The 27,858-nt window shown below is 37.7% G+C and overlaps 1 protein-coding gene across 1 annotated transcript in view; it reads right to left on the bottom strand.

Moving 5' to 3' along the window:
- Window positions 1–4,128: 4,128 nt before the first annotated feature.
- Window positions 4,129–27,858, bottom strand: part of gpbp1l1 (GC-rich promoter binding protein 1-like 1) — a 53,669-nt gene continuing 29,939 nt past the window's right edge. Inside the window, exons 5-12 of the mRNA XM_062047106.1 lie at window positions 24,443–24,774; window positions 18,852–18,927; window positions 18,535–18,731; window positions 13,355–13,480; window positions 13,087–13,242; window positions 9,768–9,892; window positions 4,635–4,737; window positions 4,129–4,570 (exon numbers count right to left, since the gene is read on the bottom strand). Coding sequence (XP_061903090.1) covers window positions 4,403–4,570; window positions 4,635–4,737; window positions 9,768–9,892; window positions 13,087–13,242; window positions 13,355–13,480; window positions 18,535–18,731; window positions 18,852–18,927; window positions 24,443–24,774 — 1,283 coding nt within the window. The 3' untranslated portion in view covers window positions 4,129–4,402. The remainder of the gene's footprint in view (window positions 4,571–4,634; window positions 4,738–9,767; window positions 9,893–13,086; window positions 13,243–13,354; window positions 13,481–18,534; window positions 18,732–18,851; window positions 18,928–24,442; window positions 24,775–27,858) is intronic.

The raw sequence follows: 27,858 nt of genomic DNA, 5'->3' as shown, positions 1-27,858 counted from the left end.
AGTAAGAAGTTGCACTTGACCCAGACTCACACTAAGAACTTTTACTTGACCCAGACTCACACTAAGAACATGTACCTGACCCAGACTCACACTAAGAAGTTGTACTTGACCCAGACTCACACTAAGAACTTGTACTCGACCCAGACTCACACTAAGAACATGTACTTGACCCAGACTCACACTAAGAACATGTACTTGACCCAAACTCACACTAAGAAATTGTACTTGACCAAAACTCACACTAAGAAGTTGTACTTGAGCCAGACTCACAGTAAGTTGTACTTGACCCAGACTCACACTAAGAACATGTACTTGACCCAGACTCACACTAAGAAGTTGTACTTGACCCAGACTCACAGTAAGAAGTTGTACTTAACCCAGACTCACAATAAGAACATGTACTTGACCCAGACTCACACTAAGAAGTTGTACTTGAGCCAGACTCACACTAAGTTGTACTTGACCCAGACTCACACTAAGAACATGTACTTGACCCAGACTCACACTAAGAAGTTGTACTTGACCCAGACTCACACTAAGAACATGTACTTGACCCAGACTCACACTAAGAAGTTGTACTTGACCCAGACTCACAGTAAGAACTTGTACTTGACCCAGACTCACACTAAGAAGTTGTACTTGACCCAGACTCACACTGAGAAGTTGTACTTGACCCAGACTCACACTAAGAAGTTGTACTTGACCCAGACTCACACTAAGAACTTGTACTTGACCCAGACTCACACTGAGAAGTTGTACTTGACCCAGACTCACACTAAGAACTTGTACTTGACCCAGACTCACACTGAGAAGTTGTACTTGACCCAGACTCACAGTAAGAAGTTGCACTTGACCCAGACTCACACTAAGAAGTTGTACTTGACCCAGACTCACAATAAGAAGTTGTACTTGACCCAGACTCACACTAAGAAGTTTTACTTGACCCAGACTCACAATAAGAAGTTGTACTTGACCCAGACTCACAGTAAGAAGTTGCACTTGACCCAGACTCACACTAAGAACTTTTACTTGACCCAGACTCACACTAAGAACATGTACCTGACCCAGACTCACACTAAGAAGTTGTACTTGACCCAGACTCACACTAAGAAGTTGTACTCGACCCAGACTCACACTAAGAACATGTACTTGACCCAGACTCACACTAAGAACATGTACTTGACCCAAACTCACACTAAGAAATTGTACTTGACCAAAACTCACACTAAGAAGTTGTACTTGAGCCAGACTCACACTAAGAAGTTGTACTTGACCGACTCACAGTAAGAAGTTGTACATGACCCACTCACACTAACAACATGTACTTGACCCAGACTCACACTAAGAAGTTGTACTTGAGCCAGACTCACACTAAGAACATTTACTTGACCCAGACTCACACTGAGAAGTTGTACTTGACCCAGACTCACAGTAAGAAGTTGCACTTGACCCAGACTCACACTAAGAAGTTGTACTTGACCCAGACTCACAATAAGAAGTTGTACTTGACCCAGACTCACACTAAGAAGTTTTACTTGACCCAGACTCACAATAAGAAGTTGTACTTGACCCAGACTCACAGTAAGAAGTTGCACTTGACCCAGACTCACACTAAGAAGTTGTACTTGACCCAGACTCACACTAAGAACTTTTACTTGACCCAGACTCACACTAAGAACATGTACCTGACCCAGACTCACACTAAGAAGTTGTACTTGACCCAGACTCACACTAAGAAGTTGTACTTGACCCAGACTCACACTAAGAAGTTGTACTCGACCCAGACTCACACTAAGAACATGTACTTGACCCAGACTCACACTAAGAACATGTACTTGACCCAAACTCACACTAAGAAATTGTACTTGACCAAAACTCACAGTTTTGTACTTGAGCCAGACTCACACTAAGAAGTTGTACTTGACCGACTCACAGTAAGAAGTTGTACATGACCCACTCACACTAACATGTACTTGACCCAGACTCACACTAAGAAGTTGTACTTGAGCCAGACTCACACTAAGAACATTTACTTGACCCAGACTCACACTAAGAAGTTGTACTTGACCCAGACTCACACTAAGAACATGTACTTGACCCAGACTCACACTAAGAAGTTGTACTTGAACCAGACTCACACTAAGAACATGTACTTGACCCAGACTCACACTAAGAACATGTACTTGACCCAGACTCACACTATGAAGTTGTACTCGACCCAGACTCACACTAAGAACATGTACTTGACCCAGATTCACACTAAGAACATGTACTTGACCCAGACTCACACTAAGAACATGTACTTGACCCAGACTCACACTAAGTTGTACTTGACCCAAACTCACACTAAGAAATTGTATTTGACCAAAACTCACACTAAGTGGTACTTGACCCAGACTCACACTAAGAAGTTGTACTTGACCCAGACTCACAGTAAGAACTTGTACTTGACCCAGACTCACACTAAGAAGTTGTACTTGACCCAGACTCACACTAAGAAATTGTACTTGAGCCAGACTCACAGTAAGAACTTGTACTTGACCCAGACTCACAGTAAGAACTTGTACTTGACCCAGACTCACACTAAAAAGTTGTACTTGACCCAGACTCACACTAAGAAGTAGTACTTGACCCAGACTCACACTAAGAAGTTGCACTTGACCCAGACTCACACTTAAGAACTTGTACTTGACCCAGACTCACAATAAGAAGTTGTACTTGACCCAGACTCACACTAAGAAGTTGTACTTGACCCAGACTCACACTAAGAAGTTGTACTTGACCCAGACTCACACTAAGAAGTTGTACTTGACCCAGATTCACACTAAGAAGTTGTACTTGACCCAAACTCACACTAAGAAGTTGTACTTGACCCAGACTCACACTAAGAAGTTGTACTTGACCCAGACTCACAGTAAGAACTTGTACTTGACCCACTCACACTAAGAACTTGTACTTGACCCAGACTCACACTGAGAAGTTGTACTTGACCCAGACTCACAATAAGAAGTTGTACTTGACCCAGACTCACAGTAAGAAGTTGTACTTGACCCAGACTCACAGTAAGAAGTTGTACTTGACTAAGACTCACACTAAGAACATGTACTTGACCCAGACTCACACTAAGAACATGTACTTGACCCAGACTCACACTAGACCCAGACTCACACTAAGAACATGTACTTGACCCAGACTCACACTAAGAACATGTACTTGACCCAGACTCACACTAAGTTGTACTTGACCCAAACTCACACTAAGAAATTGTACTTGACCAAAACTCACACTAAGAAGTGGTACTTGACCCAGACTCACACTAAGAAGTTGTACTTGACCCAGACTCACACTAAGAAGTTGTACTTGACCCAGACTCACACTAAGAAGTTGTACACCTCCATGCTTTCACAATAGTTGCATATGTGTGTAAAGGCCACAGACTCCACAAATGGTAGTAGGATGAAGTACAGGATGAAGTACAGGATGAAGTATAGGATGAAGTACAGGATGAAGTATAGGATGAAGTACAGGATGAAGTACAGGATGAAGTATAGGATGAAGTACAGGATGAAGTATAGGATGAAGTACAGGATGAAGTACAGGATCTATTCCAATGCGTAGTTTGATATATCAGCTTTTTGCAGGAAGATTGAGGTCTCTTTTGTACTCAGTTAGTTTGCTGCTAGTTGGCACAAACATCCATCTTGGTTGGCTTAGTCGACCACCACAGCTTTACACTTCCGGGAAGAAGTCACGTGACTGAATACGAGCAATTAGTGGTAATGGAAGGTTTAATGTCTTATTTCCCAAGTCGACAAAGCATTTTAACATTACTACTCTTTTCGCCCTGCTCTCCACTTGCAGGGCTTCTGGAAGGTGCACCACTAATACCAAAGTATTAGTGGTCCACCACTAATACTTTTGCAGTGCTTCTGGAAGGTGCACCACTAATAGTATGCCAAAGAATCACTTGATTTTTCTATATTCAAACACAGTGTTACCGTTCAAACTGGCCAAAAAGATATGTTCAGTAAAACCTGCTGCCTTTTTTCAAAAGTAGACTTAGGCCTACTATGCTACTTAGAAGCGCGTGTGAGATGTCCCGCACAATAATGGGTGGTGAAAAACGTGTCAGCTTGTCAGGAACCAATTTTATTAATATCATTAATGTGTCATCAGCATCATCAATGAAATGAGTTAGTCTGTTTAAAGCAGAATCACGTGTGCATTCTTCTTCTTGACGGGGTTCCACGAAGCGAGGCGGGAGGGGGCGGGGCAAACGCAGGGAAAAGAACGTCTCAGAACGCTCCCCCTCCACTGGGATATGATTGCTTTTCCCTTGTGCAAGACCAACAACAAAATAGAAAGTGTAGAGACGGAGATGAGGGCTTGCTGAGATGTTTCTTCAGGGTTTGACGTCGTCGTCATCCGAGGTCTGGCTGCTGCTACTGGTTTCCGACTCCGAGCACTCCTCCACGTGCGCCTCCGCCACGCTCCTCCAGGGGGTGAAGTGGAGCGTGACGCCCCGGGCCCTGGGCAGGACCCCGTTCCTCTGTGGAGCGGTCTTCTTCAGCTGCAACACACAGTCTGGTCAGGCTAGGTTCCAGGTTCTACAGGGGGAGGGGGGGGGGCATCACCTGCTCCGTCTTGGTCTGGAACTCTCTCAGCTCGTCCTCCGTCAGAGGCAGGAAGTTGTCCTCGTTCTCCGGGTACTCCTGCCAGCCCATGGCCTTCAGCAACCTGGACCACAGAGTTCCTCACAATGACTTCATGCACTTAACAGTGTTTCTTCTTCTCTGACTTAACCTCTTAAGACCCAAGATGTTTGTTTACATGCTTTTTTTTAATTCTCTTTGCTATTATTGGAGCCTAATTAGAATAAAAACTAAGAATCATCTTTTGATATGATGTACTTAGTCCATAAGTACACAAATGTGTACTTCATGTTTAGTGACATGCTAATTCTTATTTTTACACTTTTCCCCCCAAATTCCATTGTATGTTATACTCTTCTGACACCAGCAGATGGCAGTATAAGTGTCCACATAAGTGGCCATAAGACCCCAATTCAGTAGTGTACACAATTTTGGAAATAAGAGCTAAAAGGTGCTGTCCACGCATGCCTTTAGAGCAGGGGTCACCAACGCGGTGCCCGCGGGCACCAGGTAGCCCGTAAGGACCAGATGAGTAGCCCGCTGGCCTGTTCTAAAAATAGCTCAAATAGCAGCACTTACCAGTGAGCTGCCTCTATTTTTTAAATTGTATTTATTTACTAGCAAGCTGGTCTCGCTTTGCCCGACATTTTTGATTCTAAGAGAGACAAAACTCAAATAGAATTTGAAAATCCAAGAAAATATTTTAAAGACTTGGTCTTCACTTGTTTAAATAAATTCATTAATTTTTGTACTTTGCTTCCTATAACTTTCAGAAAGACAGTTTTAGAGAAAAAATACAACCTTAAAAATGATTTTAGGATTTTTAAACACATATACCTTTTTACCTTTTAAATTCCTTCATCTTCTTTCCTGACAGTTTAAATCAATGTTCAAGTACATTTATTTTTTTTATTGTAAAGAATAATAAATACATTTTAATTTAATTCTTCATTTTAGCTTCTGTTTTTTCGACAAAGAATATTTGAGAAATATTTCTTCAAACTTATGATTAAAATTCCCAAAAAATATTCTGGCAAATCTAGAAAATCTGTAGAATCAAATTTAAATCTTATTTCAAAGTCTTTTGAATTTCTTAAAAAAATTTTGTTCTGGAAAATCTAGAAGAAATAATGATTTGTCTTTGTTAGAAATATAGCTTGGTCCAATTTATTATATATTCTAACAAAGTGTAAATTGGATTTTAACCTATTTAAAATATGTCATCAAAATTCTAAAATTAATCTTAATCAGGAAAAATTACTAATGATGTTCCATAAATTATTTTTTAAATTTTTTTCAAAAAGATTCGAATTAGCTAGTTTTTCTCTTCTTTTTTTCGGTTGCATTTTGAATTTTAAAGAGTCGAAATTGAAGATAAACTATGTTTCAAAATTTAATTGTCATTTTTTTCGTGTTTTGTCATCTTTTAAACCGTTCAATTAAGTGTAAATATCATTCATTATTAATAATAACATAGAGTTAAAGGTAAATTGAGCAAATTGGCTATTTCTGGCAATTTATTTAAGTGTGTATCAAACTAGTAGCCCTTCGCATTAATCAGTACCCAAGAAGTAGCTCTTGGTTTCAAAAAGGTTGGTGACCCCTGCTTTAGAGCACGGGTGTCAAACTCTGGCCCGCCGTGTAATTTCACTTGGCCCTTGAGGCGATATCAAATTAACACTAGAGCTGGCCCGCCGATTATATACAGCGGCGGTGCCGCGGTAACACCGCATTCACCGCTAATTATCATACTTGCCAACCCTCCCGGGAGACTCCCAAACTTCAGCGCCCCTACCTAAAATCGTCACGTCCGCTTTTAATCCAGTCCAAGAGTGCTGGCCCAGTCACATAATATGTGCGGCTTCTGCACGCGCACACAAGTGAATGCAAACGCATACTTGATCAATAGCGATACAGGTTACACTGATGGTGCCCATATAAATAACTTAAACACTGTTACAAATATGCGCCACACTGTGAACCCACACCAAACAAGAATGACAAAACACATTTCGGGAGAACATCTGCACCGTAACACAACATAAACACAACAGAACAAATACCCAGAATCCCATGCAGCCCTAACTCTTCCGGGCTGCAATATACAGCCCCCCCCCAACCCCGCCCACCTCAACCGACGCATGGTGATTCTGGGTATTTGTTCTGTTGTGTTACGGTGCAGATGTTCTCCAGAAATGTGTTTGTCATTCTTGTTTGGTGTGGGTTCACAGTGTGGCGCATATTTCTAACAGTGTTAAAGTTGTTTATATGGGCACCATCAGTGTAACCTGTATCGCTGTTGATCAATTATGCGTTGCATTCACGTGTGTGTGCGTGCAGAAGCCGCACATATCTTGTTGTTAGAATGGATGAAAAGCGGACGTGACGACAGCTCGTGGAGAACGTTAAAGGCCTTTAAGGCACGCCCCCAAGACTGTGGTCCGGGTGGACTACGAGATATAATGACTGATGAACACCTTGGTTGGATAATGAAGGTTGCCTCAGCTCAAAGCCTGAGCCCTGACATTAACGAACTAGCATCCAAGAAAAGATGGCAGGTATCTGGCTTGGGCACATCAGATTAGATCAGTGTGTTGCAAACTGAATAGTTTAAAGTCCTGAATGGTTGTTTTATTCATTGTTATTTTATTTTCTAATTTATTAGCCTGTGGAAAAAGTTAATGTTGATATTTACCTCAGAAGGCTGCAAATAGAAAAGAGGCATTCAATTTTTATTTAAGTTGTATTTGATATGCCATTGATATTTATTAATTGTTATTACTATTATTTGAAACAGGATTTTGCATGTCACTATAAAGTTATATAAGCCTTGCTTGTTCAATATTCAATGCAAAACTTGTTTGGGTCCCTATTAAAAGGTTCATTTGTTCAACTTTGGCCCGCGGCTTTGTTCAGTTTTACATTTTGGCCCACTCTGTATTTGAGTTTGACACCCCTGCTTTAGAGGAAAATCCGAAGTGTGAGCACAAGAACTGAGTGTAGTACACACAAATGGGGCCAATTATTTTTCATGTACCGTATTTTTCGGACTATAAGTCACAGTTTTTTTCATAGTTTGGCCGGGGGTGCGACTTATACTCAGGAGCGACTTATGTGTGAAATGATGAACACATTAGCGTAAAATATCAAATAATATTATTGATCTCATTCACGTAAGAGACTAGACGTATAAGATTTCATGGGATTTAGCCATTAGGAGTGACAGATTGTTTGGTAAACGTATAGCACAGGGGTCCCCAAACTACGGCCCGGCAGCGTCTAAAATCCGGCCCGCGGGAAGTCCCAAGTTAAAAAAAAATAAAAAAAATAAAATAATAATAATAATTTTTTTTTTTTTAAATCTGTCCTTTCTAATCCATTTTCTACCGCTTGTTGTCTCCTAGCCACTCAGGCAAATAATATTGTCTAAAAATGTATTTTCCCATTGATAATGTGACATCATCACGCTCGGAATATATATATTGTTCTGTTACAACTAAAAGTTGTAAACTCTTGTTGTTGAAGTGTGTTGTGCTTATTGCTTGTTATTTAATTAACATTATTACATGTGTATTTGTCGCCATCATGTGGTCAGGGCAGTTAATACATCTTTGAGAAGTGTGTACTTTCAATCAAAATAAGCCAAGCAGAGAAATCTACGGTGCCAGCACGTACTTATTGGTTCTTTTCGAAGAAATACTGCATATATCTTTTGTTTAAGGTTGCATCGCCGGTATGTATCATAAGTTGAACTTTGAAACTTGGTTTTTGTCTGAAATATTTCGAGCTAAATTTACGATTTGTGATGTATAAGGAGATCTTTGTCATGCTCATTAGCGATAATTTGCCATGTCATCTAAGATGGCGTCGCAGTACAAATTCACTTTTGTTTACCTTCTCATGCCTTGTAAGGTAGCATTACAGCATATATATGAAAACATTTGCATAACTTATGTATATATTGACTGTATTGTTTGTCTTTTTAGTTTCACCCTTTTGAATGTCAATAAATCGGCTGACAACGCTCATCGGTCTCCAGAGTCGTGACGTAAGAAAGGTATTAAATAGCCCTTGCGTCAGACATGCACCCCTAACGGCACACACACACACACACATATATATATATATATATATATATATATATATATATATATATATATATATATATATATATATATATATATATATATATATATATATATATATATATATATATATATATATATATATATATATATATATATATATATATATATATATATATATATATATATATATATACATATATATATACATATATATATATATATATATACATATATATATATATATATATATATATATATATATATATATATATATATATATATATATATATATATATATATATATATATATATATATATATATATATATATATATATATATATATAATATATTATATATAACAAGGGATTTAAACAATCAGAGCCAATAATAGTTTTTGTTGACTTCTTTTTCACTATTGATTTTATTTAACTTCAAATAAGAGTATGTAATACGGAAGTAATTTTAACATTTAACATTTTTAATTGATACTGTTACATTGTCTTCATGTTTTGTCCCATTCTGAAACATTTGATCTTTCTTGAAAATAATACTACTCTTTCAAGTGTCAAGTATCAGTAACTATTTGTTATGGTATTGTTGCCCACATGTGTAGTATCGGCCAACAGTTCAAACCGCAGAAGAAGTGATGATAACATTTGAAGACAAGTGTAAATAAAACATCTTACAACAGAAAGTAAACAATGAACAAGTAGATTCATATCATTAAATAATATGTTACTGTATACGTCAGCAGCTACATTAAGAGCCTTTGTAACCCTAATAATAATAATGATGTATATTGAATATACATCTTAGGCCATATCACCCATCAATAAAATATTAAATTAATACATATCACTTTTTAGCCCTTTATACACGACCACAACACATCATGTGAAGTGCAAGGGATTTCTTTTGTTTCTGCAAATATCTTTTTGTCACTTGATTGTTGCAAAATAAAGCAAAGCTGTTTTTTAATGACAATAAAACGTGTGTGAGTGTGTGTGTGTGTGTGTGTTGTCCAACCTGTGCTCGGCTTCAAGGGAACTGGACAGGTGTTCCGTGTCGGAGTCACTGAGGGAGTAGGAGAGACCATTCTCATGGCAGACATCCTCACTGTACACTTTGGGCTCAGGCGTGCTGCTTTCACCCTGAACACAATTATAATCACTTTTTATTTCACCCTGAACACAATAATAATCACTTTTTATTTCACCCTGAACACAATTATAATCACTTTTTATTTCACCCTGAACACAATAATAACTTTTCATTTCACCCTGAACACAATTATAATCACTTTTAATTTCACCCTGAACACAATTATAATCACTTTTTATTTCACCCTGAACACAATAATCATCACTTTTTATTTCACCCTGAACACAATTATAATCACTTTTTATTTCACCCTGAACACAATTATAATCACGTTTTATTTCACCCTGAACACAATAATAATCACTTTTTATTTCACCCTGAACACAATTATAATCACTTTTCATTTCACCCTGAACACAATTATAATAACCTTTAATTTCACCCTGAACACAATAATAATCACTTTTCATTTCACCCTGAACACAATAATAATAACCTTTAATTTCACCCTGAACACAATAATAATCACTTTTCATTTCACCCTGAACACAATAATCACTTTTAATTTCACCCTGAACACAATAATCACTTTTAATTTCACCCTGAACACAATAATCACTTTTAATTTCACCCTGAACACAATAATAATCACTTTTCATTTCACCCTGAACACAATAATAATCACTTTTAATTTCACCCTGAACACAATAATAATCACTTTTAATTTCACCCTGAACACAATAATAATAACCTTTCATTTCACCCTGAACACAATAATAATCACTTTTAATTTCACCCTGAACACAATAATAATCACTTTTCATTTCACCCTGAACACAATAATAATCACTTTTCATTTCACCCTGAACACAATAATAATCAATTTTAATTTCACCCTGAACACAATAATAATAACCTTTAATTTCACCCTGAACACAATAATAATAACCTTTAATTTCACCCTGAACACAATAATAATAACCTTTAATTTCACCCTGAACACAATAATCACTTTTAATTTCACCCTGAACACAATAATCACTTTTAATTTCACCCTGAACACAATACTAATCACTTTTCATTTCACCCTGAACACAATAATAATCACTTTTCATTTCACCCTGAACACAATAATAATCACTTTTCATTTCACCCTGATCACAATAATAATCACTTTTCATTTCACCCTGAACATAATAATAATCACTTTTATTAACTTTCTTCAGTGGCATTAATGTCTTCTCTTTTTAGGGATGTAAGGGTAAACGGTGTAATGATAAACCGCAATAAAAATTCCAGGCAATTAAAAGTTTTAATTACCCCAAAGCATTTTAGGCAACACTGCTTACTTCCTGGAACCGAAGCGCCGCAGTGCCTGCGCACTGAAACCTTTCGGCTCCAGAAAACATGGCAGCGACTACACGGACTTTGCTTTAAAATGTTCCCTCCGAGTAAACGGTTCGTTTCACTTCGGTTTCATTGTGAACGTGCAACTAACGTCCTTACATATCAATAATCTGAAACTATTTTGTCCATAATTGGCAGCCTTATGTGTAAGACTAGATCTTATTTTATTATCTACATGGACAAAAAGTGCAGTTACTTAAGTCTTATGTCTACAAGGTGCCATCATGCGAAATGTTCACATTTATTTGTATTTATTTAGAGTATTATTTTATTGCTTTGTTAATAATGCTTGTGTTGCTTACATATGCACATCTAATTTCTACGTGAGGTACATATGTACATTTTGAATGTGCGTTGGTGTGTTTTTGAAAAAATAAAATAAAACTTGGTGAAAGGATTTCAGTATAAGTCGGTTTTGAAAATTGGGAGCACATTTAAAATGACCACGACAATAATGATAACACCCTGATCATTTTGGTCACAATAACTGTGATAAGATATTTTCAAACCCTGTCTCTTTCCCTGCTTCCCATCTGGTCAGAAGGAGATCTTACTCTATCCGACACACTTGTTAGTTATGGATGTACAAAGCCCAAAAGCAGTGAAGTTGTCACCTTGTGTAAATGCTAAATAAAAAGAGAATACAACAAATCCTTTTCAACTTATATTCAATTGAATAGACTGCAAAGACAAGATATTTAACGTTCCAACTGGAAAACTTTATTGTTTGCAAATATTAGCTCATTCGGAATTTGATGCCTGCAATGTGTTTCAAAAAAGCTGGCACAAGTGGCAAAAAAGAGTGAGGAAGTTGAGGAATGCTCATCAAAGACTTATTTGGAACATCCCACAGGTGAACAGGCTAATTGGGAACAGGTGGGTGCCATGATTGGGTATAAAAGCAGCTTCCATGAAATGCTCAGTCATTCACAAACAAGGACGGGGCGAGGGTCACCACTTTGTCAACAAATGCCTGAGCAAATTGTTTAGGAACAACATTTCTCAACAAGGAATTGAGGGATTTCACCATCTACGCTCCGTAATATCATCAAAAGGTTCAGAGAATCTGGAGAAATCACTGCACGTAAGCCATGATATTACACACCTTGGATCCCTCAGGCATCAACAAGCCACATCAGTGTGTAAAGGATATCACAACATGGGCTCAGGAACACTTCAGAAAACCACTGTCAGTAACTACAGTTGGTCGCTACATCTGTAAGTGCAAGTTAAAACTCTACTATGCAAAGCCACAGCCATTTATCAACAACACCCAGAAAGGCTTCGCTGGGCCCGAGCTCATCTAAGATGGACTGATACAAAGTGGAAAAGTGTTCTGTGGTCTGACGAGTCCACATTTCAAATTGTTTTTGGAAACTGTGGACGTCGTGTTCTCCGGACCAAAGAGAAAAAGAACTGTTCTAGGCGCAAAGTGTAAAAGCCAGCATGTGTGATGGTATGGGGGTGTGTTATCGACCCCGAAAGGCACAAGCGGTAGGAAATGGATGGATGGATGCATTCCGTTTTTATTTTACGATTTACACAACGTGCCAACTTCACTGGTTTTTGTATTTGAGGAGCAAAAGGAGAATGAAAGGGTTGCAATCCAAAGAGTGCTGCAATCTATTTTGAGTTGCTAATACGAGGACATTTGTTGCAGCGTACAGCCCTGCTCTCGCGCTTGATTCTTGAGTGACAAATAGCGGAGGGGATTATTTATAGTCAAAGATAGGTTACATTTTAAAGAGAGATATAGTTCTTTTCAAAGGGCCATTCAAATATGAATATTTCTGGAGGGATGTAGAAGAAAGCCATGATTGAAGCATCTTTGACAAACCTCTCCTGATGTTCCCGGGCTGCTGCTGGTGGTCAGCTCTCCGGTGCCCTCGTCCTTCAGAGCACGCAGGAACTCGCTCTTTCGGTCCGGACCGCGCCGCATCAGCTTCAGCCTGGACGGGGCAATGTCGATGGGAGGAGTCGTGCTGGAAGGATGCTGCGGGAGAAGATGCTGCTTCATTATTGCACTTAGTCAACTTGACAGCATATTTGCTCCTGGAAAAAAGGTCAACACGGTGATACAAGGTGCAATTGAAGGAGCATCTCACCTCTTTAGGGGTGTTGTGGGCTGGGGCACTGACTGGGGTGCTGGCTTTGGTAGCAGAGGGGTTGGTGAAGACGGAATCTCGGCTGGACTTTGCAATCTCTCGACCGCCGCCTTTCCACTGGTTGCTCTTTAAAACAAGACAAGTCGTGTGTGTTAGGAAGGAAACTTTCCATCATTGACAATGAAATGATGATAAAGACATCTAGAGACATGAACTCAAGTCTATATTGCCATATAAATATTGCGATAAAGATATCATTATTGTGGAAATGTTCCAAACATTCACACATATGGGTTTCTACTCCAAAATTCATCTATTTATTATTATTGTGTGGAATGCTCTAAACATTCACACATATGGGTTTCTACACCAAAATTCATCTATTTATTATTATTATTGTGTAAATGCTCCAAACATTCACACATATGGTTTTCTACTCCAAAATTAATCTATTTATTATTATTATTGTGTGAATGTTCTAAACATTCACACATATTGTTTTATACACCAAAGTTCGTTTATTTATTATTATTATTGTGTGAATGCTCCAAACATTCACACATATGGTTTTCTACTCCAAAATTCATCTATTTATTATTATTATTGTGTGAATGCTCCAAACATTCACACATATGGTTTTCTACTCTAAAATTCATCTATTTATTATTATTATTATTATTGTGTGAATGCTCCAAACATTCACACATATGGGTTTCTACACCAAAATTCAACTATTTATTATTATTATTGTGTGAATGCTCCAAACATTCACATATATGGGCTTCTACACCAAAATTCATCTATTTATTATTATTATTGTGTGAATGCTCTAAACATTCACACATATGGGTTTCTACACCAAAATTAATCTATTTATTATTATTATTGTGTAAATGCTCCAAACATTCACACATATGGTTTTCTACACCAAAGTTCATCTATTTATTATTATTATTGTGTGAATGCTCCAAACATTCACACATATGGTTTTCTACTCCAAAATTCATCTATTTATTATTATTATTATTGTGTAAATGCTCCAAACATTCACACATATGGTTTTCTACTCTAAAATTCATCTATTTATTATTATTATTATTGTGTGAATGCTCTAAACATTCACACCTATGGGTTTCTACACCAAAATTCAACTATTTATTATTATTATTGTGTGAATGCTCCAAACATTCACATATATGGGCTTCTACACCAAAATTCATCTATTTATTATTGTTATTGTGTGAATGCTCTAAACATTCACACATATGGGTTTCTACACCAAAATTAATCTATTTATTATTATTATTGTGTGAATGCTCCAAACATTCACACATATGGTTTTCTACTCCAAAATTCATCTATTTACTATTATTATTGTGTGAATGCTCCAAACATTCACACATATGGGTTTCTACACCAAAATTAATCTATTTATTATTATCATTATTATTATTGTGTGAATGCTACAAACATTCACACATCTGGGTTTCTACACCAAAATTCATCTATTTATTATTATTGTGTGAATGCTCCAAACATTCACACATATGGGTTTCTACACCAAAATTCATCTATTTATTATTATTATTATTGTGTGAATGCTCCAAACATTCACACATATGGGTTTCTACACCAAAATTCATCTATTTATTATTATTATTGTGTGAATGCTCCAAACATTCACACATATGGTTTTCTACTCCAAAATTCATCTATTTATTATTATTATTGTGTGAATGCTCCAAACATTCACACACATGGTTTTCTACTCCAAAATTCATCTATTTCTTATTATTATTGTGTGAATGCTCTAAACATTCACACATATGGGTTTCTACACCAAAATTCAACTATTTATTATTATTATTGTGTGAATGCTCCAAACATTCACATATATGGGTTTCTACACCAAAATTCATCTATTTATTATTATTATTGTGTGAATGCTCTAAACATTCACACATATGGGTTTCTACACCAATATTCATCTATTTATTATTATTATTATTGTGTTAATGCTCCAAACATTCACACATGTGGTTTTCTACTCCAAAATTAATTAATTTATTATTGTTAATGTGTGAATGCTCCAAACATTCACACATATGGTTTTCTACTCCAAAATGTATGTATTTTTTATTATTATTATTATTATTGTGTGAATGCTCCAAACATTCACACATATGGTTTTCTACACCAAAATTCATCTATTTATTACTATTGTGTGAATGCTCCAAACATTCACACATGTGGGTTTCTACACCAAAATTAATCTATTATTATCATTATTATTATTGTGTGAATGCTCCAAACATTCACACATATGGGTTTCTACACCAAAATTAATCTATTTATTATTATTATTGTGTGAATGCTCCAAACATTCACACATATGGGTTTCTACACCAAAATTAATCTATTTATTATTATTATTATTGTGTGAATGCTCCAAACATTCACACATATGGGTTTCTACACCAAAATTCAACTATTTATTATTATTATTATTATTGTGTGAATGCTCCAGATTTTGGCGTACTCTACCTTCCAGACTTCCCAGGATTCCAGGTTTTTTGCGACATTTTTACCATTCAAAATGAATCGGACATTTTTCAAACTTTCACCATTTCCACATTTTTCAACCTATTCAAAGCATTCCAACATCAACACATTCCACTCATCCTAGACATTCAAATTATCACTTTCCCAAGTTCTAAAACCAAATTCTGGTTTTCCTGGAAATACAAACTCTTCAATATTCAAACCATTCCAACATTCATATAATTTTTCAAAGTTCCAAAAAATTCCAGGAATTCCCTTTTTTCTGGCAACTACTCCTTCCACATTTGTCAACTCACTTCAACCGTTCCACCGTCCAAACATTCCTCTTAATCAGGACAAAAAACAAAGTGTTTTTTTGAACTGGAAAAATTCCTGGTTTTCCCGAAATTCCTGAATACCATTTTTCAATAACATTTTTTACTACTTCAACATTTCTCCACCGGTTTGAAAAATTCCAACACAAACCATTTCAACTCATTCAGAACATTCAAGTCTTTTAACATTTTCCAAAAAATTCCTGCTTTTCCCAAAATTCCCAAATTTCCAAGAAAATTCCCATTGACAAGAATGGGACATTTTTCAAAGTTCCACAATTCCCACATTTTTCATCCGATTCAAACTGTTACAACTCCAAAATAATCAGCCTGTTCTAAATTGTGTGCTCTCCTTAAAGCATTTTTAAAAATTCCAGGATTTTCAAGAATTCCCAGTTTTCAGTGACTTTTTTCCCTATTCAAAATGAATTGTCTATTTTTTAAACTTCCACAGTTCCCACATTTTTCAAACCATTCTAACATCAACACATTCCACTCATCCAACTAACACTTTCCCAAGTTAAAAACCAAATTCCGTTTTTCCTGGAAAAGAAAACTCTTCAAATTCCAAAAATTCAACCCAAAGACGGATTTCAGACTATAGATGGAAAAATCAGATGCTTGGTAATTTCCAGTTGTATAATTTTGTCAAAATGATTATTAATCTGCTGTTTAATTGACTGTTAATTCTGTTGTAACATGGTTCTAAGGACACTTCTGTTAAAAAGCAATAAGCACTTCAGTATTTTGAAAGCTTTACATTAGTTTTAAGCAACACTACTAATTACCAATAATAATACTTCAAATGTTGAAGATAACATTCGTGACCACAAATATAAATCAGACAAAAACACAAGGTGGAGCAATATCAATGAAATATTCAAATGATTTCCTACTATTGGCTGTGATTTAAACACCTTGGTTTTTGCCCTTCAAGTCCTCCAATGTCCAGGACTTATTTCATGAGTTTGTAAAAAACCCCAAAAAACAGCAACAAAAGAGTTTGGTAATAAAAACATTGATGCAATTACTTAAGTAGCAACCATATAGTGACACTGTACTTTGTATTGTTACTTGTATCCACCCACCCTAGCTGGCGATCAATAGCGGTTAGCACGGGGGTTGGCGACCCGCGGCTCGTGATCCGCATGCGGCTCTTTAGCACCGCCCTAGTGGCTACTTGGAGCTTTTTCAAAAATGGGGGAAAATATATTTGTTGTTTTAATAATGTTTGTGTAGGAGGACAAACATAACACAAACCTTCCTAATTGTTAGAACTACCACTGTTCAATATGTTTGTGTTTGTGTAGGAGGACAAACATAACAAGACATTCCTAATTGTTAGAACTACCACTGTTTAATATGTTTGACAGTATTTGACCAGCGCCGTTTTATCCTACTAATTTTGTCTGTCCTTGAACTCAACGTAGTTTGTTTACATGTACAACTTTCTCCGACGCTGCCACAGAAAGACGTGTTCTATGCCTCTCCTTTCTCTCATTTTGTCCACCAAACCTTTCATTCTGAGCATGAATGCACAAAGGTGAGCTTTGTTGCGTGTAGTGCTAATGATCAACGCTAACATGCTATTTAGGCTAGCTGTATGTACATATTGCATCATTACGCCTCATTTGTAGGCATATTTGAGCTCATTTAATTTGCTGTACTTATGTCCTCTGTTTGTTTAATTTATATTTGCATGTCTCATGACACATTATCTGTGTGTAATATTGGCTGCATTTCTGATTGTGTGCCATGTTGTTCCAGACCACAGCAAACGTTACCCAGCTTCCACAGATTGTAATAAATCCATTAAATTTTATTGCCAATTCTTTTAACTTGGGCACACTCATCTTTACCTTTGGCAGTTTTAAGCCAGTCATATAGTTATCTCACTCTCTGAGACACTTAATGTGTTGCCTTCATTAGGCTTTTTACTTTTTGCGGCTCCAGACAGATTAGTTTTTGGTATTTTTGGTCCAATATGGCTCTTTCAACATGTTGTGTTGCCGACCCCTGGGTTAGCATGTCCTTCCACAGTGTGTTGTGTAGCATGTTTACGTCATCCAGTGACAATGTTACTTGTAAGAGACTTAGTTTATATGCCACCGGGGAGGTGAGGATTGTGGATTTAGAAGTGGCTTTGCACTGTGGAGGGACATTAGCCACTCGCGAGAATGCTACAGCACGTTTAGGACGCTATCGTCACAGCTAAAACGTGTCATCAACATGGTCATTAAAAGCTCAATCATCCACCAAATTGATACTGTGTATGTTCTGCTTCAAGCGGTGAGTCCTCCCTACTTTGGTGGGGGCCACAGCAGGCTTTGGGACCAGGTTCTTGTAGACGCTGGAGCCGATGATGGGAGCCTTAGCGCCGTTGGCAGGCAAGGCGCCGGCACTGGCGAAGCCCGCAGAGAAGGCGGTGCCGGGGTCCTCTTTTGAAACCTTCTTGATGACTAACATTTTGGACACCATCTGCTTGCCACTCGGGGGATTTTCTAGGCATAAAAAAAACCAAAACAGGACAGATGTTAATGAATTCACCACATGTGCAGAACGAGAACTGAAGAGCATTTCAAGGACTATGTGCACTGTCAAGACAAAAGATGAGCTCTTACCCCACACTCCAGCACGGGGGGCAACTGCTCTCATCTGAGTTGCAGGCTTTCCAGTTGTTTCAGGGTTGAGGGAAGGCTACAATGTACAAAGAAGAATAATGTTACATTGAAATGTCAAACTGTCCTTTCTTAGATAATTGGATTTAATCCAGCAGACAAACTTTTCTATTTGTCCAGCAAGTGTTACTGTGACAAAGTGCCAAAGGAAGAAATGGCTCTAAAATAAAATACAAATATTTTTTTCTCTCTAAAAACTCGATATTTGACTACGATTTCGATTTTTTAGTAAAAACTACAAAGACAACAGAGAAGTGGCCTATTCTCATGACTCTTTGCTCTATTTTCCCTGTTTTGACGGGTTTATTGTTGATTTTATTTCTACTTTGTACTATACAGGTTCATTGAAAAACTGTTCCATAAACGACTCCCAGGTCACACCTTGAACATAATAATAAGATTTAATAATTCGATTTTATTTGTAAAAAGCACTTTACATTGAGTAAACAACCTCAAAGTGCTACAGTGTATTAAAATAATAAAAAATAAAAAAAATACGTATTTTTCGGGCTATAAGTTGCAGTTTTTTTCATAGTTTGGCCGGGGGTGCGACTTATACTCAGGAGCGACTTATGTGTGAAATTATTAACACATTACCATAAAATATCAAATAATATTATATAGCTCATTCACGTAAGAGACTAGACGTATAAGATTTCATGGGATTTAGCGATTAGGAGTGACAGATTGTTTGGTAAACGTATAGCATGTTCTATATGTTATAGTTATTTGAATGACTCTTACCATAATATGTTACGTTAACATACCAGGCACGTTCTCAGTTGGTTATTTATGCCTCATATAACGTACACTTATTCAGCCTGTTCACTATTCTTTAGACATTTTAAATTGCCTTTCAAATGTCTATTCTTGGTGTTGGCTTTTATCAAATACATTTCCCCCAAAAATGCGACTTATACTCCAGTGCGACTTATGTATGTTTTTTTCCTTCTTTATTGTGCATTTTCGGCAGGTGCGACTTATACTTCGGTGCAACTTATACTCCGAAAAATATGGTAAATAAAAAGATAATAAAAAGAAAAACTTGAACAGCCTAATAGCTAGAACTAGTATGCATATATCTAAAAAAAGGCTTTTTTTTTTTTAAAGAAAGGTTTTTAAGCCTTTTTTAAAAGCATCCACAGTCTGTGGTGCCCTCAGGTGGTCAGGGTGAGCGTTCCACAGACTGGGAGCGACGGAGCAGAAAGCCCGGTGTCCCATTGTTCGTAGCTTTGTCCTCGAAGGTTAGCCTGTCTGGAGCGGAGGTGTGGTGTGGAGGATTTGGGGGTGAGTAGTTCTTTGAGGTAGAGGGGGGCATTTCCATGGAGGCACTGGTGGGTAAATAGGGAGACTTTGTATTCAATCCTGAGTGGAAAAGGAAGCCAGTGAAGGGATTTGAGAATTGGTGTGATATGGTCATATTTCCGCACTCTCATCGGGTTCACACAGTGCATTCGGAAAGTATTCACAGCGCTTCACTATTTCCACACGTTATGTTGCAGCCTTATTCCAAAATGGAATTAATTTTTTCCCTCAACATTCTACATACAATAAGTTTGCCAATGTATTAAAAATCCCATGTACAGAAGTATTTACAGCCTTTGCTAAATACTTTGTTGATTCAACTCCAGCCTGAAGTCTTTTTGAATACGATGCCACAAGCTTGGCACACCTATCTTTGGGCACTTTCTCTCATTCCTCTTTGCAGCACCTCTCAAGCTCCATCAGGTTGGATGGGAAAGTTTTCATCCAGGATGTCTCTCAACATTGCTGCATTCATCTTAGTCTAGTCAGGGAGGTGACCAAGACCTAGCACCCCTAATTATTATATACAGTATTATAGTTTGTAAAAATAACAATAAATACTTAAATAATATGATATAACAATATGATGTATCAGTATAGATTAAATACTATATATATATAATATGTAAATATTACATATATGCTATATTTTATATTGCTACTAAGGTACATCTTTGGTCTACTTCATACCTTTTGTTTTCCTCCTCTTTTTGTGCCCTTGTGTGTAGAGATGTCCGATAATATCGGCCGATAAATGCTTTAAAACGTAATATCGGAAATGATCGGTATCGGTTTCAAAAAGTAAAATTTATGACTACACGGACGTAGGGAGAAGTACAGAGCGCCAATAAACCTTAAAGGCACTGCCTTTGCGTGCCGCCCCAACCACATAATATCTACGGCTTTTCACACACACAAGTGAATGCAAGGCATACTTGGTCAACAGCCATACAGGTCACACTGAGGGTGGAGGTATAAACAACTTTAACACTGTTACAAATATGCGCCACACTGTGAACCCACACCAAACAAGAATGACAAACACATTTCGGGAAACACAACAGAACAAATACCCAGAACCCCTTGCAGCACTAACTCTTCCGGGATGCTACAATATACACCCCCCGCTGCCCCAACCCCACCCACCTCAACCTCCTCATGCTCGCTCAGGGAGAGCATGTCCCAAATTCCAAGCTGCTGTTTTGAGGCATGTTAAAAAGAATAATGCACTTTGTGACTTCAATAATAAATATGGCAGTGCCATGTTGGCATTTTTTTCCATAACTTGAGTTGGTTTATTTTGGAAAACCTTGTTAGATTATTTAATGCAATCAAAGGGGCATCACCACAAAATTAGGCATAATAATGTGTATTATCGGTATCGGTTGATATCGGAATCGGTAATTAAGAGTTGAACAATATTGGATATCGGCAAAAAAGCCATTATCGGACATCGCTACTTGTGTGCATTATCCTTTCCATCCTTTGTAACTGAGCTACTGTGAGGAACAATTTCCCTTGTGGATCGATAAGTATAAATCTAAACATCTGCTGGTCACCTTGACTTAGGATTTCAAAGAAAGTTATCCATCATTTTGAAACGTACCCAAAACAAAATGCATAGGCAATAATATAATGAGGCGATGACACTTTTATATTTTTACGTTCACTGTTACAAGCGACCCTCTGAGGGCAGCCATGACTGCTATGTGGACCTCCATCACCCCCTGTGATAGAGGAACATCCATTTAACTACCGTCTTTTTCAGACTATAAGGCGCACATAAAATCCTTTCATTTTTTCCCCAAAAGTCTACAATGCGCCTTATAACCCGGTGCGCCTAATGTACGGAATAACTCTGGTTGTGTTTACTGACCTCGAAGCTATTTTATTTGGTACATGGTGTAATGATAAGTGTGACCAGTAGATGGCAGTCACACATAAGAGATACTCCAGTAAACAACATTAAAACCTTAAAATGTTCCATGAAAATATAGAACATTACACATGAGACTCAAAAATCTGTCAGAATGTTTTTAGTACGACTTTGTTAAGTTATGAAGCCGCACCGCTTGATGGATTGTCGGCACATGAAACATACGAGTATTATTATGGTGTGTGTATAAGGACCGCAAAATGGCAACCATTAGCAGACATTATCTAGCGTTTTGTTTCGCAATATTATGCAAAACCAACTTTTCTTACCTTCTGGTACCTGCTGATGTGTATTTGGGATCTGCATAAGGCCTGAAATGTAGTCTTCTTGTTATGTGACATTCATCCTCTGCTGTTGCCATTTCTAATATAAAGTAGTGTAAAGTTCTTACTTATATCTGTCAGTAAACTAGCTATCAAAGCGCTAAAAACTGTAGTGAGTTTACATTATTCACCCATGGAACTTTAGTTATTAGAGAGTTCCGGTCGGACGCTTTTTCACGGGTGTTGTTGTTGTTGAGGAGATGCTTTGTTATTGATGGAAGTAAAGTCTGAATGTCATTAAAACAGTTAGCTCCATCTTTTGACACTTCTTCCTCTCCCGTCCTTGCACGCTACACCGCTACAACAAAGATGACGGGGAGAAGACGCTGTCCAAGTGGAGGCACGTAAATAAGAGCGCCCACAAAACCGTGCATCCTGAAGAGACTGCCAGAAAGCTACTTGAAGATGGTCTGTAAAACATCATCTATGCAACATTTTGAGCATAAAACCACCATTACATGTTATGTACACCAGTGTTTTTCAACCTTTTTTTTCATAAAAAAAATACGGAGGCACACCACCAGCAGAAAAGCAAAAAATGAAACTCCACCAGGTTGTCGTGCCTTATTTTGAGTTTGTTGTTGTTTCCTGTGTGTAGTGCTTTAGTTCCTGTCTTGCGCTGTTATTTTGGTGACCCTTCCTGTTTTGTTGGTGTTCTCCTGTAGCAGCATCACGCCTTCCTTTGAGTGCTATTGCCCGCACCTGCTTTGTTTTGGCAATCAAGACTATTGAAGTTGTGCGTACGCTATCCTTCTATGTGGGGACATTGTTGATTGTCATGTCATGTACGGATGTGCTTTGTGGACGCCGTCTCTGCTCCACACGCTGTAAGTTTTTGCTGTCGTCCAGCATTCTGTTTTTGTTGACTTTGTAGCCAGTTCAGTTTTACTTTTGTTTTACATAGCCATCCCTATGCTTCAGTACCTTTTCCTAGCGGGACTTGCCTTTTGTTCATTTTTGGTTTAAGCGTTACATACTTTTTTACCTGCACGCTGTCTACCGCTGTGCTCTGCATATTGGGATCACGACAAACCATCCTCGACTTCTACAAAGCAATAAACTACCTGCTGCCGCCTACTGATATGGAGTATTACCCTGCCAAGCTCTACACAGCACAGGCACTAGACAACGGCACATTATTCCGCAGCCTCCGAAGCAGAACCTCCAGGTTCTGTAACAGCTTCTTCCCTCAAGCCGTAAGACTCTTGAACGCCTCATAATTAAATTATCCCCTCAACTCCCCCCAAAATGGATTAACTCGCTGGAATAAAAAAGACAATATAACATACATCCATAAACGTGGACGCATGTGGAAAAGTGCAATATATTTATCTGTACAGTAATCTATTTATTTATTTATTTATTTATATATATTTATTTAGTTTATATATATATTTATATATTATTTATATATATTTATTTATTTATATATGCACCTTATTGCTTTTTTATCCGGCACTACCATGAGTTTATGTAACGAAATTTCGTTCTTATTTGTGCTGTAAAGTTCAAATTTGAATGACAATAAAAAGGAAGTCTAAGTCTAAGACATTATTTTGATTATTGATTTTCAAAAAATATTTTTTGGACCAATTAGGTGAAGTTGCATAATTTCCCACAGCACACCAGACAATATCTCACGTCACAGTGGTTGAAAATCACTGATGTAGACCACAAGGAAGTCTTTTACATTTAGAAAAAAATAATATGACCCCTTTAATGCGCCTTATAATCCGGTGCGCCTTTTGTATGAATATAGACCTGAATAGACCCGCTCATCTGCAGTGCGCCCTATGGTCCGAAAAATACGGTATGTTCTTATAATTAACATCGTCCATTAAATAATGGAGCTGTGCAACCCCAGGTTGATTCGTTGTCTTTTTAAAGTCGAGCATAACACTTTTAATACCAGGATTGAAAGAGTGTGTTTTGTTTTGAATGCAAACTGTAACAATTCATTGGTTACTCACAAAGTCCTCTTCCACAAACTTCAGCTTGTCGTCCTTGCCGTCTTTGCGTTCTTCATTTGGAAACTTGTCCTGGTACGAGGTGCCCTTGCGGGGATGGTAGTTACCATTGCGCTGCCGGTGCCCTCCCTGCCTGTCCCTGTCGCCCCCTCCCCGCTTGGTGTGGCGTCCCTGGTGGTGGTGGCTGTCCTGGGCCCCCCGCAGACTTCCATGCCAGCTGGGTGTGTCCTTCCAGCAAGACCCCCCTGCCAGCCCACTGTGCCCTCCACCTTTGGCCACCCCCGAGTCCACAGAGTCGTGTCTCAAAAGCAATGAGGGCTGCTGCCATCCGTCACCTTCAAAAGAGAACAAGCACACTGGTTCAGTGACAAATAAGCTTTTAGAACACAAGTGTGCTCACTTTGCCGTGCTCATTTCCCCTTACTTGACAGTGGCATCGGAAAATATTTACAATGATAAATCTACAAAGATTTTAAAGGGTATGACATTTTTATAAGATGTAAAACACTATCTTACACATTTCAAATTAAAGCGGCTTGTTTGGACAACTATATTAGCCGTTGCTAACAAGTTTATACTTACAAAAATATTAATAAACCACACTGTCACAGATCAAAGTGTAGCATGTACATGTGACTTCAAATAAGCTCTTTTTTCCATATTTGAAAGACAGCTACAAACATTTTCATTCGGACACAAATGTCGGTTGGGGCTAAAATCCCAATTTCAAGTTACACAGATCAGTCTAAGCCAGACCTGGGCAAAATGCGGCACATTTACATTTTCAATCCGGCCCGCCGGACGTTCTACATCATTTTTTTTAGACCTATTACATCAAAAACTGTAGCCGCCATTATGATGTGTAGTGCTGTTTTTAAATGACCGTAAATCTTCAACTATACAAAGTATTTCAAGTAGGGCAGGGCGATATGGCCTTTTATTAATATGTGGATATGTTTAGTCCATGTCACGATACACCATATATATGTGGATATGTTTAGTCCATTTCACGATACACCATATATATGTGGATATGTTTAGTCCATGTCACGATACACCATATATATGTGGATATGTTTAGGCCATGTCACGATACACCATTTATATATGTGGATATGTTTAGGCCATGTCATGATACACCATATATATGTGGATATGTTTAGTCCATGTCACGATACACTATATATATGTGGATATGTTTAGTCCATGTCACGATACACCATATATATAAGGATATGTTTAGGCCATGTCACGATACCCCATATATATGTGGATATGTTTAGGCCATGTCACGATACACCATATATATGTGGATATGTTTAGGCCATGTCACGATACACCATTTATATATGTGGATATGTTTAGGCCATGTCATGATACACCATATATATGTGGATATGTTTAGTCCATGTCACGATACACCATATATATGTGGATATGTTTAGTCCATGTCACGATACACCATATATATAAGGATATGTTTAGGCCATGTCACGATACACCATATATATGTGGATATGTTTAGTCCATGTCACGATACACCATATATATGTGGATATGTTTAGGCCATGTCACGATACACCATATATATGTGGATATGTTTAGTCCATGTCACGATACACCATATATATGTGGATATGTTTAGTCCATGTCACGATACACCATATATATGTGGATATGTTTAGGCCATGTCACGATACACCATATATATGTGGATATGTTTAGGCCATGTCACGATACACCATATATATGTGGATATGTTTAGGCCATGTCACGATACACCATATATATGTGGATATGTTTAGGCCATGTCACGATACACCATTTATATATGTGGATATGTTTAGGCCGTGTCATGATACACCATATATATGTGGATATGTTTAGTCCATGTCACGATACACCATATATATGTGGATATGTTTAGTCCATGTCACGATACACCATATATATAAGGATATGTTTAGGCCATGTCACGATACACCATATATATGTGGATATGTTTAGGCCATGTCACGATACACCATATATATGTGGATATGTTTAGGCCATGACACGATACACCATATATATGTGGATATGTTTAGTCCATGTCACGATACACCATATATATGTGGATATGTTTAGTCCATGTCACGATACACCATATATATGTGGATATGTTTAGTCCATGTCACGATACACCATATATATGTGGATATGTTTAGTCCATGTCACGATACACCATATATATGTGGATATGTTTAGGCCATGACATGATACACCATATATATGTGGATATGTTTAGGCCATGTCACGATACACCATATATATGTGGATATTTTGCCTTAGCCTTGAATGAACACTTGATGCATATAATCACAGCAGTATGATGATTCTATGTGTCTACATTAAAACATTCTTCTTCATACTGCATTAATATATGCTACTTTTAAACTTTCCTGCAGAGAGGGAAATCACAACTAAGTCAATTTAGCAAAAGTGTATTTATGAAACAGTTACTAAGCAGTGGCACAAACTTTCATGTCATTTCCAAACAGAAAGTGCAAGATTGTCAGAGACATTTTAAAACAAGCTATTAGTGCACTTTTGTGCATGATGTCACTAAGATGACATACCATAACAACACTAAATTAAAGGGTACTTTTTGTACGGAACGCCACTACAATAGTTTAAAACAAATAAAGTGCACTTTTGTGCATGATGTCACACAAGATATTTCAATTAGTGTCAAATAAAAATGAGCTGCATAATAGGAAATCAAATAGTGTATGTCCTTCACTATGTGGTAGGTTCCTGCGGACGTTATCTCCTTCTGTTGTTGACTATTTGTTTCATACGGTGTTGATCTGGCAATGGTTGCTTGGGCCTTTTGTGGGTGTGGCACCGAACGGAGATGTTGACATGCGGAGTTTCAAGCACTCTTCATTCTCTAGCGGGTGACTTTTCAAATGATGCCACAAATGAGCAGTAATGCTACTTTTTGTAGCAAGGCTTTTGCTGCATACTTGACATATTACTGTTGTCTGTTCAACATCTTCCCGCTTGAAGCCAAACCACCGACAGACGATGGACCCCCTGCTGTTTTTCTTGGGAATTAATTCTTTGTTACCAGGTTGGCACCTTCTTTCTCTCGTATTACTACTCGCACCGCACGGCTAGCATCACAGCTAACGTTACCCATTCCGCTACCTGTAAGCTCCGCGAGGGCATATGACGCGACAGTATGTGACGTATGTAAGAAGGTGCGCTTGTTTTATGTCTCTGTGAGAAGGAGAGACTGAGAAGAGCCTGTAGTGTAATGCCCTCAGCTAAAAGCAACTGCGTGAGGACGTATACTCCAATATCACCATATAGTCATTTTCTATATCGCACAGAGACAAACCCGCGATATATCCAGTATATTCCATACATCGCCC

The sequence above is a fragment of the Entelurus aequoreus genome, linkage group LG05 (genome assembly GCF_033978785.1).
Source record: "Entelurus aequoreus isolate RoL-2023_Sb linkage group LG05, RoL_Eaeq_v1.1, whole genome shotgun sequence".
NCBI lineage: Eukaryota > Metazoa > Chordata > Actinopteri > Syngnathiformes > Syngnathidae > Entelurus > Entelurus aequoreus.
The sequence above is the reverse complement of the archived record's forward strand: the minus strand, read 5'-3'. Positions and strand labels throughout refer to the sequence as shown.